Source organism: Oncorhynchus masou, chromosome 24, assembly GCF_036934945.1.
Source record: "Oncorhynchus masou masou isolate Uvic2021 chromosome 24, UVic_Omas_1.1, whole genome shotgun sequence".
NCBI lineage: Eukaryota > Metazoa > Chordata > Actinopteri > Salmoniformes > Salmonidae > Oncorhynchus > Oncorhynchus masou.
This window is the reverse complement of record NC_088235.1, coordinates 21216517-21238936: the sequence shown is the minus strand read 5'-3', so window position 1 is coordinate 21238936 and position 22420 is coordinate 21216517. Positions and strand designations below refer to the sequence as shown.

At 46.1% G+C, this 22420-nt stretch overlaps 1 protein-coding gene across 1 annotated transcript in view; it reads right to left on the bottom strand.

Annotated features, from left to right (window-relative positions):
• Nucleotides 1-22399, bottom strand: part of LOC135511894 (piggyBac transposable element-derived protein 5-like) — a 57840-nt gene extending 35441 nt beyond the window's left edge. The window contains exons 1-2 of the mRNA XM_064933411.1: nucleotides 21758-22399; nucleotides 10793-11223 (exon numbers count right to left, since the gene is read on the bottom strand). Of these exons, the coding sequence (XP_064789483.1) occupies nucleotides 10793-11223; nucleotides 21758-22070 (744 nt within the window). The 5' untranslated portion in view covers nucleotides 22071-22399. The remainder of the gene's footprint in view (nucleotides 1-10792; nucleotides 11224-21757) is intronic.
• Nucleotides 22400-22420: the final 21 nt, after the last annotated feature.

The window sequence follows — 22420 nt, the reverse complement described above, 5'->3', positions numbered from 1 at the left end:
GTATAACCAGGGATGACTCCTTCAGCCACAAGCAGGTGAATAACCAGGGATGTCTCCTTCAGCCACAAGCAGGTGTATAACCATGGATGTCTCCTTCAGCCACGAGCAGGTGAATAACCAGGGATGTCTCCTTCAGCCACGAGCAGGTGTATAACCAGGGATGTCTCCTTCAGCCACAAGCAGGTGTATAACCAGGGATGTCTCCTTCAGCCACGAGCAGGTGTATAACCAGGGATGTCTCCTTCAGCCACGAGCAGGTGTATAACCAGGGATGTCTCCTTCAGCCACGAGCAGGTGTATAACCAGGGATGTCTCCTTCAGCCACGAGCAGGTGAATAACCAGGGATGTCTCCTTCAGCCAAGAGCAGGTGTATAACCAGGGATGTTTCCTTCAGCCACGAGCAGGTGAATAACCAGGGATGACACCTTCAGCCAAGCAGGAGACAGGTGTATAACCAGGGATGTCTCTTTCAGCCAAGCAGGAGACAGATATATAACCAGGGATGTCTCCTTCAGCCAAGCAGGAGACAGATATATAACCAGGGATGTCTTCTTCAGCCAAGCAGGAGACAGGTGTATAACCAGGGATGTGGGGCTACTAAACCATTAAATGCCTGAGGGTGGCAGTATGGTAGCTGTTGCTGACTGATTGTACTGTATGTGTGTGAACTACAGACAGGGAGCTAGGGAGCATCTTAACATCTTGTTTATGAAACAGTGTGGCTCACCCCTCTGTCTTGCTGGCTTTCTAGTCTGCAGAATGTCAAGTTGGCTGGATGGGACCGGCATGCGTTGCCACAGTGATTTTGCTCCGGACCAAGGAGCCACGAGGCACAGGTGGTGTTTGTTTTTCCCAGAACAGAACAGGCAAGCCATAGAGTACTGTAGACGTGCTGCCTGCTACATCTCTGCTAACTCACACCTCCTACCACTGGGGAGCCACACAGACACACGGCAGGCCGCCTGAAGTACCTAAAAAGGTATTGTAGGTCTGCAGGAGAGCCTGAGCTGATCAGAGAGTAGGTATAAGACATGTATTGAGCACTGTAGAGAAGGCATGATGTGACCGGTTGTTCCAGGTTGTTTTCTCCTATATTGATTTGTTTTGATGATGCAATGTCTTGTTGGTGATAGAAACACCTGGATCCTTTACATGGAGTCAAATAGGTAAATAAGTCACAGCGACATGGTGACAGTTGACCAGAGGAATTTGTTATAAGCACTGTGTTTGAGACATTGATAGTTATCCACAGGTCACCCTCATTAAACAGATCTTGAGCATCAAATGGATTCAGAAAAGGATTTTCTAAATTATTCAGTTATTCCTACATGGGTGAAATCAGTCACAAATCTGTGTATTGTCTGACTTTTCACTGCTGCCTGAAATATGACAGTATGGCTATAGACCTGTCCTTTAGACCCTGTGCTCTACTGTTATTACTACAGTCGGTTAATGCTCGGTTAGTCTTTGGCCTGTGGAGGATGGATGTGTATCAAACCCATTTCTCAACCCCAATGACTTAATCTCAGTGGAGGCCATGACAAAGATGAATTCTGTCTGTCTGACAGCTACTGCATTAGCTAAGATAGGTGGCATTCTGAGAGCCATGACCTACCTGAGAGGCACACAGTGTCTGAGAAGACAGAGATGGAAACAAAAGGTACACCTTCTATTTGCCAGATGTGCTAGATCTCTAAACAGAGGTGTTTGTGTTGTGTACGTTAATGAGAGAGAGTAGCATTGGACAGCAAGCTAAGCAGAATGGTTAGTGCCACAAAGCTCAGCAATTTGAATGTACTTTCCAAAGAACCCCTGCTATGCCAGAGATGCACCGGACGGCTTTGACATGCACCTTTCCTTTCGTCTTAAAGTAGAAACTTCACTTAATGAGCTGTCTAAAAGGGTGAAGAAAAAACACTTCTATAAAGGCTTCTGTTATTCTCATTATAACAGGCAGAGGCGGAAGGAGGTAGGCTTCACAGACAGAAAAAAACAGTACATGGGACATTTTGGTAGACACCTTTTCTTGGCCACAGCTCGGGAAAAAGCATTCATTATTCAGACAGAACATCCATCCCCAGGCTGTGCTGATCAGAGCCCCAGACAGAGGCAGCCCAATCAGAGACAGGATATCACCAACCCCCCCACTGTGGAGCTATGGAGGGCATATTTCAACTCATACCTCTACAGCTACTGGACTCTGTGATATAAATGTCCCTGGAACTCAGCAGTAAGTGCAGATAATAAAGTGAATGTCTGGGTGAAAGTATTTGCATTGGAAAATGATGAGGGTTTTGAACAATGCCTGCTGGTTTTTACACACACACAGAGAGAGAGGGGGGAGGGAGACAGAGAGAGAGAGGGGGGAGAGAGAGAGGGGCGAGGGAGACAGAGAGAGAGAGGGGGGAGGGAGACACAGAGAGAGAGGAGGGAGAGAGAGAACAAGGAAACCAGATGTGCTATGCTGTGTCCAGACACCAGCCTTTGGGGCCCTGACTTCTGGGCCAGAGGATGTGGTGTGAAGGTGGATTCCCTTTCCCTCAGCTCTGACTGAGTGGGTCTGCCTCATTTCCATCTAGACTCCTAGGAGTGGAGTGGAGGGGTGGGGAGCGGAGTGGATCAGAGTGGAGTGGAGAGGAGGGGAGCAGAGTGGAGGGGAGCAGAGGGGATTGAAGTTGAGGGGAGCAGAGTGGAGGGGAGCAGAGGGGATTGAAGTTGAGGGGAGTGGAGCGGAGGGGTGGGGAGCGGAGGGGATCAGAGTGGGGTGGAGAGGAGGGGAGCAGAGTGGAGGGGAGCAGAGGGGATTGAAGTTGAGGAGAGTGGAGTGGAGGAGAAGGAAGGTGCCCACTCAACACTCCTTTCCTCCCCTGTCAGCTCTGGGAGGCAGCAACGAGCCGATTTGATCCGCCATGTCTGACAGGGAATTTACATGCAATGCGGAACGCCTGATGGTCACCAGGGAACACGCTGAGGCAAACTGTCAGCCTCCTGTACACTATGTATATAGTTGAGAGTACACTACACCTTGACTGACACATTGGGCACATCCCAGAGTTATTCCAGTTAGAACATTTGAACAGGCATTTCCAATAAGACAATGCAGCCTTATTATTACCTTACAAAAATGTTATATTGGTCGTTGTATTGGTTGTTATATTGGCAGTTATATTGGTTCTTATTTTGGTTGTTACAGTGCCTTCAGAAAGTATTCAGACCCCTTTACATTTTCCACATTTTGTTACATTACAGCCTTATTCTAAAATGGGTTTTAGAAAATCCCCCCCAAAATCACAGCAATCTACACAGAATACCCAATAATGACAAACAGAAAACAGTTTTCAAATTTTTGCAAATGCATAAAAAATAAATAACATAAGTATTCAGACCCATTGCTATGAGACTCGAAATTGGGCTTGGATGCATCCTGTTTCCATTGATCACCCTCGAGATGGTTCTACCACTTGATTAGAGTCCACCAGTGGAAAGCTCAATTGATTGGACATGATTTGGAAAGGCACACACCTGTCAATATAAGGTCCCACAGGTGACAGTGCATGTCTGAGCAGAAACCAAGCCATGAGATGGAAGGAATTTTGTCGAGGCACAGATCTGGGGAAGGGTATGTAAAAATATCTGCAACATTGAAGGTCCCCAAAAACACAGTGGCCTCCATCATTCTTAAATGAAAGAAGTTTGGAACCACCGAGACTCTTCCTAGTGCTGGCCACCCAGCCAAACTGAGCAATCGGGGGAGAAGGGCCTTGGTCAGGGAGGTGATTGTCGCTCTCATAGAGTTCGTCTATGGAGATGGGAGAACCTTCCAGAAGGACAACCATCTCTGCAGCACTCCATCAATCAAGCCTTTATGGAAGAGTGGCCGGACGGAAGCCACTCCTCAGTAAAAGGCACATGATAGCCCACTTGGAGTTTGCCAGAAGGCACCTAAAGGAGTCAGACTATGAGAAACAAGATTCTCTGGTCTGATGAAACCAAGATTGAACTCTTTGGCCTGAATGCCAAGCATCACGTCTAGAGGAAACCTGGCACCATCCCTACGATGAACCATGGGGTTGGCAGCATCATGCTGTGGGGATGTTTTTCAGCAGCAGGGACTGGGAGACTAGTCAGGATTGAGGGAAAGATGAACGGAGCAAAGTGCAGAAAGATCCTCGATGAAAACCTGCTCCAGAGCTCTCAGGACCTCAGACTGGGGCAAAAGTTCACTTTCCAACAGGACAACGACCCTAACCACACAGCCAAGACAACACGGGACAAGTCTGAATGTCCTTGAGTGGCCCAGCCAGAGCCTGGACTTGAACCCTATTGAACATCTCTGGAGAGACCTGAAAATAGCTGTGCAGCAACACTCCCCATCCAACCTGACAGACCTTGAGAGGATCTGCAGAGAAGAATGGGATAAACTCCCCAAATACAGGTGTTCCAAGCTTGTAGAGTCATACCCAAGAAGACGTGAAAGCTGTAATCACTGCCAAAGGTGCTTCAACAAAGTACTGAGTAAAGGGTCTGAATACTTCTGTAAATGTGATATTTCCGGGGTTTTTTCTTTCTGTTTTTGCTTTGTCATTATGAGTATTGTGTGCAGATTGATGAGGGGGAAAAAACGATGTGATCCATTTTAGAGTAAGACTACCATAACAAAATGTGGAAAAGGTCAAGGGGTCTGAATACTTTCTGAATGCACTGTATATTGTTATATTGGTTGTGATATTGTTATATCAGTTGTTTTATCGGTTGTAATATTGTTATATTGGTCATTATCTTGTTATATTGGTTGTTGTATTGGTATATTCATTGTTATATTGGTCATTATCTTGTTATATTGGTTGTTGTATTGGTTGTAATATTGTTATATTGGTTGTTGTATTGGTATATTCATTGTTATATTTGTCATTATCTTGTTATTGGTTGTTGGATTGGTTGTAATATTGTTATATTGGTTGTAAAATTGTTATATTGGTCATTATCGTGTTATATTGGTTGTAATACTGTTATATTGGTCATTATCTTGTTATATTGGTTGTTGGATTGGTTGTAATATTGTTATATTGGTTGTAATATTGTTATATTGGTCATTATCTTGTTATATTGGTTGTTATATCGGTTGTAATATTGTTATATTGGTCATTATCTTGTTATATTGGTTGTTGTATTGATTGCAATATTGTTGTATTGGTTGTAATATTGTTATATTGGTCATTATCTTGTTAAATTGGTTGTTGTATTGGTTGTAACATTGTTGTATTGGTTGTAATATTGTTATATTGGTCATTATCTTGTTATATTGGTTGTTGTATTGGTTGTAATATTGTTATATTGGTTGTTATAAGTTGCATTGGTTGTTATATTTGTTGTTATATTGGTTGTTATATTGGTTGCTGTATTGGTTATATTGTTTATTATCTTGTTATATTGGTTGTAATATTGTTATAAGTTGTATTGGTTGTTATATTGGTTGTTATATTGGTTGCTGTATTGGTTATATTGTTTATTATCTTGTTATATTGGTTGTAATATTGTTATAGGTTGTATTGGTTGTTATATTGGCTGTTGTATTGTTATACATTAGACAAACCGGCGCACATTAGACAAACCGGCGCCGACAGAGATGGCCGCCTCACTTCGCGTTCCTAGGAAACTATGCAGTTTTTGTTTTTTTTACGTGTTATTTCTTACATTAGTACCCCAGGTCATCTTAGGTTTCATTACATACAGTCGAGAAGAGCTACTGAATATAAGATCAGCGTCAACTCACCATCAGTACGACCAAGAATATGACTTTCGCGAAGCGGATCCTGTGTTCTGCCTTTCAACCAGGACAACGGAATGGATCCCAGCTGGCGACCCAAAAAAACGACTTCGTAAAAGAGGGAAACGAGGCGGTCTTCTGGTCAGACTACGTAGACGGGGACATCGTGCCCCACTTCCTTGCATTCTTCTCGCCAATGTCCAGTCTCTTGACAACAAGGTTGATGAAATCCGAGCAAGGGTAGCATTCCAAAGGGACATCAGAGACTGTAACGTTCTTTGCTTCACAGAAACATGGCTCACTGGAGAGACGCTATCGGAGGCGGTGCAGCTAGCGAGTTTCTCCACACATCGCGCGGACAGAAACAAACACCTTTCTGGTAAGAAGAGGGGCGGGGGCGTATGCCTTATGGCTAGCGAGAGGTGGTGTGATCACAGAAACATACAGGAACTCAAATCCTTCTGTTCACCTGATTTAGAATTCCTCACAATCAAATGTATACCGCATTATCTACCAAGAGAATTCTCTTTGATTATAATCACAGCCGTATATATTCCCCCCAAGCAGACACATCGATGGCTCTGAACGAACTTTGACTCTTTGCAAACTGGAATCCATACATCCTGAGGCTGCATTCATTGTAGCTGGGGATTTTAACAAGGCTAATCTGAAAACAAGACTCCCTAAAATGTATCAGCATATCGATTGCGCCACCAGGGCTGGCAAAACCTTGGATCATTGTTATTCTAACTTCCGCGAAGCATATAAGGCCCTGCCCCGCCCCCCTTTCGGAAAAGCTGACCACGACTCCATTTTGCTGATCCCTGCCTACAGACAGAAACTAAAACAAGAAGCTCCCACGCTGAGGTCTGTCCAACGCTGGTCCGACCAATCTGATGCCACACTCCAAGACTGCTTCCATCACGTGGACTGGGATATGTTTCGTATTGCGTCAGACAACAACATTGACGAATACGCTGATTCGGTGTGCGAGTTCATTAGAACGTGCGTTGAAGATGTCGTTCCCATAGCAATGATTAAAACATTCCCAAACCAGAAACCGTGGATTGATGGCAGCATTCGCGTGAAACTGAAAACGCGAACCACTGCTTTTAAATCAGGGCATGGTGACCGGAAACATGACCGAATACAAACAGTGCAGCTATTCCCTCCATAAGGCAATCAAACAAGCTAAGCGTCAGTATAGAGACAAAGTAGAATCTCAGTTCAACGGCTCAGACACAAGAGGTACGTGGCAGGGTCTACAGTCAATCACGGATTACAAAAAGAAAACCAGCCCCGTCACGGACCAGGATGTCTTGCTCCCAGGCAGACTAAATAACTTTTTTGCCCGCTTTGAGGACAATACAGTGCCACTGACACGGCCTGCAACCAAAACATGCGGCCTCTCCTTCACTGCAGCCGAGGTGAGTAAAACATTTAAACGTGTTAACCCTCGCAGGGCTGCAGGCCCAGACGGCATCCCCAGCCGCGCCCTTAGAGCATGCGCAGACCAGCTGGCTGGTGTGTTTACGGACATATTCACTCAATCCCTATCCCAGTCTGCTGTTCCCACATGCTTTAAGAGGGCCACCATTGTTCCTGTTCCCAAGAAAGCTAAGGTAACTGAGCTAAACGACTACAGCCCCGTAGCACTCACTTCCGTCATCATGAAGTTCTTTGAGAGACTAGTCAAGGACTATATCACCTCCACCCTACCTGACACCCTAGACCCACTCCAAATTTGCTTACCGCCCAAATAGGTCCACAGACGATGCAATCTCAACCACACTGCACACTGCCCTAACCCATCGGGACAAGAGGAATACCTATGTGAGAATGCTGTTCATCGACTACAGCTCGGCATTTAACACCATAGTACCCTCCAAGCTCGTCATCAAGCTCGAGACCCTGGGTCTCGACCCCGCCCTGTGCAACTGGGTACTGGACTTCCTGACGGGCCGCCCCCAGGTGGTGAGGGTAGGCAACAACATCTCCACCCCGCTGATCCTCAACACTGGGGCCCCACAAGGGTGCGTTCTGAGCCCTCTCCTGTACTCCCTGTTCACCCATGACTGCGTGGCCACGCACGCCTCCAACTCAATCATCAAGTCTGCGGACGACACAACAGTGGTAGGCTTGATTACCAACAACGACGAGACGGCCTACAGGGAGGAGGTGAGGGCCCTCGGAGTGTGGTGTCAGGAAAATAACCTCACACTCAACGTCAACAATACTAAGGAGATGATTGTGGACTTCAGGAAACCCCCCAAACCACATCGATGGAACAGTAGTGGAGAGGGTATTAAGTTTTAAGTTCCTCGGCATACACATCACAGATAAACTGAATTGGTCCACCCACACAGACAGCATCGTGAAGAAGGCGCAGCAGCGCCTCTTCAACCTCAGGAGGCTGAAGAAATTCGGCTTGTCACCAAAAGCACTCACAAACGTCTACAGATGCACAATCGAGAGCATCCTGGCGGGCTGTATCGCCGCCTGGTACGACAACTGCTCTGCCCACAACCGTAAGGCTCTCCAGAGGGTAGTGAGGTCTGCACAACGCATCACCGGGGGCAAACTACCTGCCCTCCAGGACACCTACACCACCCGATGTTACAGTAAGGCCATAAAGATCATCAAGGACAACACCCACCCGAGCCACTGCCTGTTCACCCCGCTATCATCCAGAAGGCGAGGTCAGTACAGGTGCATCAAAGCTGGGACCGAGAGACTGAAAAACAGCTTCTATCTCAAGGCCATCAGACTGTTAAACAGCCACCACTAACATTGAGTGGCTGCTGCCAACACACTGACTCAACTCCAGCCACTTTAATAATGGGAATTGATGGGAAATGTAAAATATATCACTAGCCACTTTAAACAATGCTACCTAATATAATATTTACATACCCTACATTATTCATCTCATATGTATACGTATATACTGTACTCTATATCATCTACTGCATCTTTATGTAATACATGTATCACTAGCCACTTTAACTATGCCACTTTGTTTACATACTCATCTCATATGTATATACTGTACTCGATACCATCTACTGTATCTTGCCTATGCCGCTCTGTACCATCACTCATTCATATATCCTTATGTACATATTCGTTATCCCCTTACACTGTGTATAAGACAGTAGTTTAGGAATTGTTAGTTAGATTACTTGTTGGTTATTACTGCATTGGCGGAACTAGAAGCACAAGCATTTCGCTACACTCGCATTAACATCTGCTAACCATGTGTATGTGACAAATACAATTTGATTTGATTTGATTTAGTTATATTGGTTGTTGCATTGGTAGTTATATTGGTTGTTGCATTGGTTGCTATATTGGTTGTTGCATTGGTTGCTATATTGGTTGTTGTATTGGTAGTTATATTGGTTGTTATATGTTATAATGGTTGTTGTATTGGTTGTTATATTGGTAGTTCTATGTTATATTGGCAGTTAACCCACTGTTCCTAGGCCATCATTGAAAATAAGAATTTGTTCTTAACTGACTTGCCTAGTTAAATAAAGATAAAATAAATAAAAATTTAAATTTCTGACTTCAACTGTATATTGGACATTATATTGCTATATTTGTTGTGATAGTGCTTGTTATATTGGTCGTAATATTGGTATATTTGTTGTGATAGTGCTTGTTATATTGGTCGTAATATTGGTATATTTGTTGTGATACTGGTTGTTATATTGGTTGGCTATTTTACAAAGTTGGGTATGTCTGTGTCAAAGTAGTAACTTAAAACTGAAATAGAACAGAGGACAGGTGGAGAAATCCCTGACATGGCTACGTCAGACATTCATTGATGTGAAAATACCCTGTGCAGTAAATAGTAGGCTTAGAGACACATTCTAAATCAGTTAGAAATACTCTTTGGGTTCAGAAACTGCAGTCTGAAGTCACTATGGATAAAAAATGGATCACTAATCTGACCCTCTCTTTGATACCAAAATACAGCATAACCTTCTAACATGTAACACAGAGGCAGTCATATGTAATTATTTCTGTGAAGGCAACAACATTTCGACTTCGCATCCTCCCAGCCCACTTTGTGTCCTACCAGCCTACCAGCCCACTTTGTGCCCTACCAGCCTACCAGCCCACTTTGTGTCCACCCAGCCCACTTTGTGTCCACACAGCCCACTTTGTGTCCTACCAGCCTACTTTGTGTCCTACCAGCCTACCAGCCCACTTTGTGTCCTCCCGGCCCACTTTGTGTCCTCCCGGCCCACTTTGTGTCCTACCGGCCCACTTTGTGTCCTACCGGCCCACTTTGTGTCCTCCCGGCCCACTTTGTGTCCTCCCGGCCCACTTTGTGTCCTCCCGGCCCACTTTGTGTCCTCCCGGCCCACTTTGTATCCTCCCAGCCCACTTCTTCCTAGCATAGAAAGAGAAGACAGGTTGTCCTCCTTTCAGAAAAGCTCCCCATGGGAGGGTGCAAATTGGCTCATGTCAATCAATTCAAATTGCAGCAAGGATATGCAGTGTGCATTAGCTTGTTTCTGAACTTAATCTTAACCAATCCCTCTTAATTAAACGGCCCAAATACACATTATTCAGCTGCTGACAGATATTAGATTAACATTTGAATAGAGTTTAATTCGACAAAAAACAAGTTTACTCTTCACAGATAAATATTCAGCTCCCAAAGAAGTGAACTATGAGTCTGTTCTAAACTAGAACAAACATGGACACAACGTACTATTGTTCCAGGAATGTTTGTCCACATGACAACCTACCTATCTGACCACTGTGTTGTAGTTTGGGTCTGCTCTAAAAGTACCCAGAGCCGAACACACCAAGCTGCCCGCTGGGCACAGATGTCAACAAATTTGAATTGAAGGTAGTCACTTCAGGAAGTGATTTTAATTTAAAATTAAAAAATAAAAAATGGAAAAACTTGAAATAAAATTTAAGTTTACTCGAATTGACCCCATCCCTGTCATCTGTACTAAACATGTCCAAAGCTGAACAGTACACGCAGCAGCCTACTGCCATACCTGAGTCTGTGAGGGGCGGAAGGTGCTGCAGCCGAACGACTGCTGCAGTGAGTCCAGGAAGGGCTGGATCTTGTAGAGGCCATGGCTGCCGTGGCTGGAGCGGAAGGCCACGATATGGAAGTACTTGAGGATCTTCTCGAAGCGCGCCTGGCTCATCTTGAGTGCAATGCTGCGGTTGCTGAAGAAGCCGCTGCTCCAGATACTGAGCACTGACTCACAGCGGTGAACGCTGGTGGAAGTCACCAAGCCTAGGAAGGCCTTCATCTCGGCCGCCGTCACGTTCCGCCAGCCCTCGTCGCTGCCGAAGCGCTCCTGGTACTTCTTGGCATACATGTTGGTCTGCGTCACCATGTTCTGGATGGCGTTGTCGGGCACAAAGAGCTGGAAGAAGTCCATGCAAGTGGCTGTAGCTGGCATTCTCTGGGTAGGGCCTGGTGACAGGGAGAGAGACAGACAGATGATGGAGCTGCAGTCAAAGCATCACTCGCTCATTAAAACTTGCCTCTCAGATTGTTATTTTCATTTGACAGCATCAATCACACATTACTTGTAAATGGAGTCTTACTGTGTAATCGACTATGATTTCTAAAAAGGGAATTACAATACTTTGAAAGTATGGAGCTATTTTGTGCTTTGAGTTATTTTGTAAATTAAAAAAGCACAACGTGTAGCATTTCTTTCCCGTCTTTGTTATTTGGATTGTGCTGTCAACCCTAGGGCTGCAATCAATTTCTATTCAACATGACAGTAACCATAACGTAATCGAAACAAGAATCAAGCTTTTTGGGCTTGAGGGAAGGGTTCATTATTGTTATGTGCTACACTATAGTGGATAGAAAAAGTCTTGTCTCGTCTTGAACGTGTCAGATGAACATTCCCACTTATGCAAGCCGACAACTATAACCGTTTGGAAAAGCCCACTCATCGACATTGACTGTAGTTTCCAATGCATGGCAATCCGCACCTCCAACAACGCATCTGTCAAACTACTCAAGTTTGCAGATGACACCACTCTGGTTGGTCTCATCACCGACGGCGATGAGTCCATGTACCGTGGAGAGGTCGACCGGCTATCCACTGGGCACAGACGTCAGTTAAATTTGGTTGAGTTGTCAACTAACGTGAATTCAACGCGAAATCAACAAAAAATGTCACCTCGTCATTGGATTAGGTTAAAAGTTGGGTGAAAAAAAGACTACATTTTCTTACGTTGATTACTTTTTTTGTAATCCAATTCAGTTTTCAATGTTGATTTGTATTTTTTTATGACATGGAAACAACATTGACTCAACCAGTTTTTGCCCAGTGGGTAGTGGCATGGTGCAGTCTCGATAACCTAAAACACAGAGAAAAGCGTGGAGATGGTAGTTGACTTCAGAAAACGCCCCTCACCATCTCTCCCCCTCGAGATTGATGGCTCAATTGTTAGCACAGCTGAATCATTCAAATTCCTGGGGACCATCATCTCCCACAGTCTCAAGTGGGAGGACAACATCACATCACCAACTGGCCATCTGGCCCATAGAGACTATGCACTCTATGCTACAGTTTATTAGGTATACCACCCCATTCACAAAAATGGTTCGCTCCTACAGACATTTGAGTCACATGGCGGTGGCTTGCTATATAAAGCAGGCAGACGGGAATCAAGGCATTCAGTTACTGCTCAATTGAACGTTAGAATGCAAGCTAACCGGCAGACCAAACACAGGAAAATAACAGCACAGTACAACAGTGGTGTGTAGAACGGCATCTCGGAGCACACAACTCGTCGATCCTTGCCCTGGATGGTCTATTGCAGCAGACCACCACACTAGATTCCACTCCTATCAGCTAAAAACAATAAGTGGCTCCAGTGAGCATATGATCACCAACACTGGACAGTTGAGGAGTGAAAAACATTTGGTCCGACACCTGGTCTGACGAATCCCAGTTCCTGTTGCGTCATGCTGATGGCAGTCAGGATTTGGCGTAAGCAGCCATGGCCCCATCCTGCCTGGTGTCAATGGTACAGGTTGGTGGAGGTGGTGTGGAGAATGTTTTCCTGGCACACGTTGCTTGGTATCATGGAACCTAACGTTTCCATGCCCTGAAGAATTGACTGTTCTGGAGGCAAAGGGGTACTAGATGGATGTACCTAATAAACTGGCCACTGAGTGTATATTCTTACTGTAAATTTGTACATCCACTGTATACCCACTGTATATCAACCGTAAACCCAAGAATAGAACCTTGATTAAAACTGCAGCACTGAGCTGTCACAGGTCATCATCACATCTGTTAATTAACTGTGTAAACTGTGGGTGCAAAGTATCCCTGGACTTAAGCAGGCCCTGGGTTAGAGGAGGGTTTGGCTGGGGTAGGCCATCTGTCATGTCTTATTATGTCTGTTCCTGTCCTTTCTCTTCACTCTGTCTCTCTCTGCTGGTCTTATTAGGTTACCTTCTCTTTCTCTCCTTCTCCAGCTGTTCCTCATCTCCCCTAACTAGCTCATTCACCCTTTCCCCACCTGTTCCCTTTTTTCCCTCTGATTAGGTCTCTATTTCTCTCTCTGTTCCTGCTACTTTCGGTGTCAGATTCTCGTTTGTGTTTCTCATGCCAGAAGCAAGCTATCGTCTCGTTTGCTTCCACCTAGTCCTATCCTGTCGGAGTCTGCTTGGCAGGTGCATCCTGCACTCTACTAACTATCTTTTGTTCCATTGACAACGTCGGAAGAGGATCTATGCCATTCCTGTTTTTTCATTAAAAGAACTCTGTTTCTGTTATAACCGCTTTTGGGTCTTCACTCAAGTACATAACAGAAGAATCTGACCAAGAATGGACCCAGCGGCTCCGGACCCTTTTCACTCCGCCGTCGAGATCCAGGGAGCGATGCTAGGCAGACACGAGGAGGAATTGTCTGCTGCTCGACATGCCGTTGAGACCCTGGCCGTCCAAGTCTCCGACCTCACAAGACAGGTTCACCAACTCCACCTCGATCCACCGCCCACTTCCAGGGTTTCCGAGTCTCCGGAGCCCAGGATCAATAACCCGCCGTGTTACTCTGGGGAGCCCACTGAGTGCCGCTCATTCCTCACTCAGTGTGATGTGGTGTTCTCTCTCCAGCCCAACACTTACTCCAGGAGCACAGCCCGCATCGCCTACGTCATTTCTCTCCTTACCGGACGGGCGCGTGAGTGGGGCACGGCAATCTGGGAGGCGAGGGCTGAGTGTATTAACCAGTATCAGGACTTTAAGGAGGAGATGATACGGGTTTTTGACCGTTCTGTTTTTGGGGAGGAGGCTTCCAGGGCCCTGTCTTCCCTATGTCAGGGGAATCGATCCATAACGGATTATTCTATTGAGTTTCGCACTCTCGCTGCCTCTAGTGACTGGAACGAGCCGGCTTTGCTCGCTCGTTTTCTGGAGGGTCTCCTCGCCGAGGTTAAGGATGAGATTCTCTCCCGGGAGGTTCCTTCCAGTCTGGACTCCTTAATAGCTCTCGCTATTCGCATAGAGCGACGGTTTGATCTTCGTCGCCGAGCTCGTGGAAGGGAGTTCGCGTTCTCCGTTGCCCCCCTCTCAACATCACTGCCACCTGCCGCATCACTGCCACCCTCCTCCGCCGGCTCGGATGCTGAGCCTATGCAGCTGGGGGTATCCGCATCTCGGCCAAGGAGAAGGAACGGAGAATCACCAACCGCCTCTGTCTCTACTGCGGCTCCGCTGGTCATTTTGTCACCTCATGCCCAGTAAAAGCCAGAGCTCATCAGTAAGAGGAGGGCTACTGGTGAGCGCAACTACTCAGGTCTCTCCTTCAAGATCCTGCACTACCTTTCCGGTCCATCTCCGCTGGCCCGGTTCATCTGCTTCCTGCAGTGCCTTGATAGACTCTGGGGCGGAGGGCTGTTTTATGGACGAGACCTGGGCTCGGGAACATGACATTCCTCTCAGACAGTTAAGGGATCCCACGGCCTTGTTCGCTTTAGATGGTAGTTCTCTCCCCAAGATTCAGCGTGAGACGCTGCCTTTAACCCTCACTGTCTCTGGTAATCATAGCGAAACCATTTCTTTTTTAATTTTTCGTTCACCTTTTACACCTGTTGTTTTGGGTCATCCCTGGCTAGTGCGCCATAACCCTTCTATTAATTGGTCTAGTAATACTATCCTATCCTGGAATGTTTCTTGTCATGTGACCTGTTTAATGTCTGCTATCCCTCCTGTTTCCTCTGTCTCTTCTTCACAGGAGGAGCCTGGTGATTTGACAGGGGTGCCGGAGGAGTATCACGATCTGCGCACGGTGTTCAGTCGTTCCAAGGCCACTTCTCTCCCTCCACACCGGTCGTATGACTGTAGTATTGATCTCCTTCCGGGAACTACTCCCCCGGGGTAGATTATACTCTCTGTCGGCTCCCCGAACGTAAGGCTCTCGAGGATTATTTGTCTGTATCGCTCGACGCCGGTACCATAGTCTCCTCCTCCTCTCCCGCCGGAGCGGGGGTTTTTTTTGTTCAGAAGAAGGACGGGTCCCTGCGCCCATGCGTGGATTATCGAGGGCTGAATGACATAACAGTTAAGAATCGTTATCCGCTTCCTCTTATGTCTTCAGCCTTCGAGATCCTGCAGGGAGCCAGGTTTTTCACCAAATTGGACCTTCGTAACGCCTACCATCTCGTGCGCATCAGGGAGGGGGACGAGTGGAAGACGGCGTTTAACACTCCGTTAGGGCACTTTGAATACCGGGTTCTTCCTTTCGGCCTCGTTAACGCTCCAGCTGTCTTTCAGGCACTAGTTAACGACGTCCTGAGAGACATGCTGAACATTTTTGTTTTCGTTTACATGGACGATATCCTGATTTTTTCACCGTCTCTCCCGATTCATGTTCAGCACGTGCGACGCGTCCTCCAGCGCCTTTTGGAGAACTGTCTTTATGTGAAGGCTGAGAAGTGCACTTTTCATGCCTCCTCTGTCCCTTTTCTCGGTTCTGTTATTTCCGCTGAGGGCATTAAGATGGATCCCGCTAAGGTCCAGGCTGTCATTGATTGGCCCGTTCCTAAGTCACGCGTCGAGCTGCAGCGCTTTCTTGGCTTCGCGAATTTCTATCGTCGTTTCATCCGTAATTTCGGTCAGGTGGCAGCTCCCCTCACAGCCCTTACTTCTGTTAAGACGTGCTTTAAGTGGTCCGTTTCCGCCCAGGGAGCTTTTGATCTTCTCAAGAATCGTTTACATCCGCACCTATTCTTGTTACACCTGACATCTCTAGACAGTTTGTTGTTGAGGTTGACGCGTCAGAGGTGGGCGTGGGAGCCATTCTTTCTCAGCGCTCCCTCTCTGACGGCAAGGTCCATCCTTGCGCGTTTTCTCTCATCGCTTATCGCCGTCAGAACGTAATTATGATGTTGGTAATCGCGAACTGCTCGCCATCCGCTTAGCCCTAGGCGAATGGCGACAGTGGTTGGAGGGGACGACCGTTCCTTTGTCGTTTGGACTGACCATAGGAACCTTGAGTACATCCGTTCAGCCAAACGACTTAATGCGCGTCAGGCTCGTTGGGCTCTGTTTTTCGCTCGTTTCGAGTTTGTTATTTCTTATCGTCCGGGCTCAAAAACACCAAGCCTGATGCTTTATCTCGTCTCTTCAGTTCTTCTGAGGTCTCCACCGACCCCGAGGGGATTCTCCCTGAGGGGCGTGTTGTCGGGTTGACTGTCTGGGGAATTGAGAGGCAGGTAAAGCAAGCACTCGCTCACACTCCGTCGCCGCGAGCTTGTCCTAGGAACCTTCTGTTCGTTCCCGTTCCTACTCGTCCGGCCGTTCTTCAGTGGGCCCACTCTGCCAAGTTAGCCGGCCACCCCGGCGTTCGGGGTACGCTCGCTTCCATTCGCCAGCGTTTCTGGTGGCCCACTCGGGAACGTGACGCGCGTCGATTTGTCGCCGCTTGTTCGGTCTGCGCGCAGACTAAATCTGGGAACTCTCCTCCTGCCGGCCGTCTCAGACCGCTTCCCATTCCCTCTCGACCGTGGTCTCACATCGCTTTAGATTTTATCACCGGACTGCCTTCATCAGCGGGGAAGACAGTTATTCTTACGGTTGTCGATAGATTCTCTAAGGCGGCTCATTTCATTCCTCTCGCTAAGCTCCCTTCTGCTAAGGAGACGGCTCAGATCATTATCGAGAATGTTTTCCGAATTCATGGCCTTCCGTCAGACGTCGTTTCAGACAGAGGCCCGCAGTTCACGTCTCAATTTTGGAGGGAGTTTTGCCGTTTGATTGGGGCTTCCGTCAGTCTCTCGTCCGGCTTTCATCCCCAGTCTAACGGTCAAGCCGAACGGGCCAATCAGACTGTTGGTCGCATCTTACGCAGTCTTTCTTTTCGTAACCCTGCGTCTTGGTCAGAACAGCTCCCCTGGGCAGAGTACGCCCACAACTCGCTTCCTTCGTCTGCTACCGGTCTATCTCCTTTTCAGAGTAGCCTCGGGTACCAGCCTCCGCTGTTCTCATCTCAGCTCGCCGAGTCCTGCGTCCCCTCCGCTCAGGCTTTTGTCCAGCGTTGCGAGCGCACCTGGAAGGGGTCAGGTCGGCACTTTGCCGTAATAGGGCGCAGACTGTTAGGGCCGCTAATAAGCGTAGGACCAAGAGTCCTAGATATTGTTGCGGTCAGAGAGTATGGCTCTCCACTCAGAACCTTCCCCTTAAGACAGCTTCTCGCAAGTTGACCCCGCGGTTCATTGGTCCGTTCCGTATTTCTCAAGTCATTAATCCTGTCGCAGTGCGACTTCTTCTCCCGCGCTATCTTCGTCGCGTTCACCCGGTCTTCCATGTCTCCTGTGTTAAGCCCGTTCTTCGCGCCCCCGCTCGTCCCCCCCCATCCTTGTCGAGGGCGCACCTATCTACAGGGTTCGTAAGATTTTGGACATGCGTCCTCGGGGCCGTGGTCATCAGTACCTAGTGGATTGGGAGGGGTACGGTCCTGAGGAGAGGAGTTGGGTTCCCTCTCGGGACGTGCTGGACCGTTCGCTGATCGATGATTTCCTCCGTTGCCGCCAGGTTTCCTCCTCGAGTGCGCCAGGAGGCGCTCGGTGAGTGGGGGGGGGTACTGTCATGTCTTATTATGTCTGTTCCTGTCCTTTCTCTTCACTCTGTCTCTCTCTGCTGGTCTTATTAGGTTACCTTCTCTTTCTCTCCTTCTCCAGCTGTTCCTCATCTCCCCTAACTAGCTCATTCACCCTTTCCCCACCTGTTCCCTTTTTTCCCTCTGATTAGGTCTCTATTTCTCTCTCTGTTCCTGCTACTTTCGGTGTCAGATTCTCGTTTGTGTTTCTCATGCCAGAAGCAAGCTATCGTCTCGTTTGCTTCCACCTAGTCCTATCCTGTCGGAGTCTGCCTGGCAGGTGCATCCTGCACTCTACTAACTATCTTTTGTTCCATTGACAACGTTGGAAGAGGATCTATGCCATTCCTGTTTTTTCATTAAAAGAACTCTGTTTCTGTTATAACCGCTTTTGGGTCTTCACTCAAGTACATAACACCATCACTGTAAATAAGAACTTGTTCTTAACAGACTTGCCTAGTTAAATAAATGTTAATTAATGACACATCACAAAACCAGTGAGGGAGTAGAGCACCTCAACCAAGGTGCATCCAAAAATCACAAGAGAGCTCATCTAAGAGCTCTCAATTACAAGCTGATGAACCAAAATATGTAATAAAATTATCCGCTTTTAATTGTCAGAGTCACACCTATTTTTCTTGGCACACTTGTAAAGTATGCACATTCACTGGAGTGAGAAAGCGTCTCTAAACAGAAGTAGAAGTTCAGGCCCAGTAAACCAGTATCTGGAACAAATTGATATATCTGAAACAAACTCTATATCTGGAAGTTTGGATTTGGCTAAAATTAAAAATCTCATGTCCTCTCTACATCCAGCCTAGAGATAAGGAAAATGTTGGGTCTCAAAAGAACCATAATCAACTAGTTTGGTTTGCTGAAGAAATAAATAGTTTTTATTTTACTACTCTTACACTGAGTGTACATGTCACGTTGACAGAGGGAAAAGTTGTTCAAAGGGTGGGTCACACTACAGACCTGGACACGGTTTCAAAACCACTTCTTTAATCCAGTAGACTTTCAAATCTGGCAGCAAAGTGCAAAATACAGGATGACTGCCTTAGAGGTAGGGATTTCCAAAGACAGATGCCATCAAATCAATACAGTAAACAGAAGTCTGGCCAAAAATGGGAATTTATGAAATAGAATTGTTTTATTCGCTTGATGAAGAATTCCATTGTGGGAAATTCCTGACAACACAGCGGTAGAATGTCTAAGACGAACATACTGTAGATAATGTATGTGCCATTCAATAAAGTGAAATGGAGCTTGATTGATTCTAAAGCCTTTTCTATCATAATTATGTTACATAATAGATTATACGGTAATAGATTATACAGTATTATATTGTAATCCAGGGGGGTTGTCCTAACGTGCATATACACACTGCAGAGATTTTACTAGGATAATGAAATTAACTAAAAAATGACATTTCAGACCCATGGACATGCTTATTAAGTACTGCCTATCCCTGCTATAACTGTGGGATTTTCATATCGGACTAAATATCAACTATACAGACTATCTCTCATTTTCCCAATTAAAAATGTATGTTGTGGTTTATGTATGATAGCTAGTGTCCTGTAGAAGGGATGTTATAACTCTAGTTTCTCCTTGAGACATGTGGACTGGACAGTCGTCTCCTCAGTGAGCACCAGTTTGCTGCATGGAAACCTTCCGTTGACCTAACCTTAATGACAAAACCACCTCATGTTCATCTTTCCTGGCCATACTGTGTCTTGCCTATTTGCTCATACACTAATGGTTTGGACACAGTCAAGCTTTTACTGCAATTTGGTTGGGGAATGTGTTTCAAATACACCTGCCAACACTATTGTTTGTGTCAACAGTCTCAAATAACTTTGTGGTGACTGAGAAAACAAACAATTTTCTAGTGGAGACAGAGACCGCCACACATACTGTAGTGTAGACTATAAAGTACAAAGACTTCTATATGCTGAAGTGATTCCCAAGGCAATGTCTTGTGCCTGAAATGTATTGGCTAACGCCACCACCTGTCATTGCCAGTGATGAAGCCCATACCAAAGCCTACAGGCAGATGGCATGATTTTCTCTCACGTCGTGACAGTGGCACAAGGCACCACCCAGACCACCTTGGAGAGAGAGGGAGGCATTTATTTGCAAGTCAGTGAGAGAGTGTTCAAACAGAGTAGTGATGAAGGGAGGAACCTCACCCTACACATGCTTATTTAGTTACATTTGACATACAGTATCTATCAATACCACCTATTATACGACTGTAATACATTGATCATTTTACAGGACATTTGTAAGGATAACAATATGACATTCGGTTAGGTTTTTGGTACTAGAATGGGTTTAACTCCTGAAGTATGACTGGTAACTACTAGGTATTACTTTACAGTGGCAACACTGGGAAACCATTTTTTTAAATGTTTATTCACTTTAAAGTCCGAGTGCAGTCAAAAACATGATTACCGGAGTTTTAGATATATTTTCCCTCTATGAGGTTGGATTAATACTTTGAATTTGGGAAAAGGATGCTAATGCCCTTTTAGTGTAAGAGCTGTTGGAACAGACCACCTGAAATATCGGCCTGTATTGCTGAGATGGAGTTTCGGCCTGCTTGGTGACATCTCCAGGCGGTAAATTACTTAATGGACCAATTAGAATGAGAGTTCCAAACCCCTGCCAATAACAGCAAGTTTTCAGTTTTCCCCTCCCCACACAGACCACTACCAGACAGTCCTAGCAAAAATGTTGTTTTACAAATGGCTCTTTGCTAAGAAGCTATTTTTTGACCAATTTAATCTTAAACAATCTCAGTAAGGTTCTTAATTGTTACACAGAAATGATTTGATATTGAGATCAAATAAAGGCTACATTGGTCCTTTAAACTCTGCCTTGGGCATGCAATAGGAGACTGAGATAATGGAATAAACATTACCATTACTTTACAGGCCCTCCGTCATTGATCGTAGCAGCTGACCCTTCCATGAAGATGTAAGAGGGGAGATGGTCATTCATCTCCACTTAAAGAGTTAATTTGTCATGGCTGCTAGTGCCTCGCCTCTCTCTCAACCTATGATGTTTGAACAAACAGTGCTCCCTGGTTCATACCCAGCAGCCACACACAGATAGGCCTACAATCTTCACTATTAATAGTGATCTAGGGGTACTTTCAAGATGTGCACCACTAACAAGTTCTACACAGCAGCTCTTAATATACCGCCATAGACTACCTAGGTCACCTTACAGTATATTGCCAATGTAAAAAATACAAAACATTCCTGCCAATGAACATCCTCTATCGTATTTTTACCTTTCTTGGAGATCCAACATTCACATTGGCACATCAATGCCTTAGTTGGCAAATACATGTGGCTGAACAGGCAAAGATGTTGCACAACGTTATTAGTCTCTGGAGATGCAGTGAGAGGAACAGAGAAGCAGAGAGGCTCCTCTGCAACTTGTCCCCTATGTCAATTTACTGTTTGCTCCCCAGTGCAGTGCAGTGTTAGTGTGGGCTATTTCATTTGGATAATTAAATAGCCAAATTCATATAAGTCACAATTCTCCAAGAAATCAATCCATATTGTGACATGATCCTTTATTAAAGGACACTTGGGCTTTCTTTCCCTCTCCCTCTTTTTCTTGACCTGTTGTTCAATCAGGAGTCAGGACCTACAATCATAGGCTACTTACCACACACACACACACACACACACACACACACACACACACACACACACACACACACACACACACACACACACACACACACACACACACACACACACACACACACACACACACACACACACCTTAGATGATGGAGAAGATCAGATCATGATCCTATTCATTATGTCAAGCGAGGCTTTATTCTTAAAATTAAATACCATATGTCTCGTTGTATGGGGCCACCGTGATATCTTGCAGGGTTTCGCTCCATCCATCCTCTTCTGCTTGAGTTATTGAGATGGAGCCTGGTGGACCTCCGCTTTGACAACTCACAGTCTCACCTGACCTTTGATCGTCGCCGGCCTCCATGCAGCAGTTATCCGAATTCGAGTCACCCGAAGTGCTGTAAAAAGGATTGTCGCTGCTGTCATCTCCCGATTCCCCAAAAACATCATCTGAGATCTGCAAGCTCTCGTAGCGTGAGCGAGCCGCCTCCAGGACAGACAGCGCCTTCCTCCCACATTCCGCCATCTCTCGTCGATGCTTTTTGTAGCTTACAACACGGCACACTATTCGGCATACAACTATCCACGACTGGGAAAACTCGTACCACACACACCTACCTACGTCCACTCCCACTGTACGTTTTTAGAATTATACTAGGCCTACTGCAGACTTGTGATGTGATAACTTCTATTCTCCCCTTTCTTCAAAGCATGTTCCGGAGAGGAGCTGTCCTCATCAAGGATACTTAAATACCTCTAGGCGCTATGCACAGAGACCGAAATTATCAATATTGATCACACCTCTGCGTATCCGGGTTGGGCCAGCTATTTCGTTGGTGGCTCGTAAAATGGGCTCATACTGTGTAGAGATTTCAA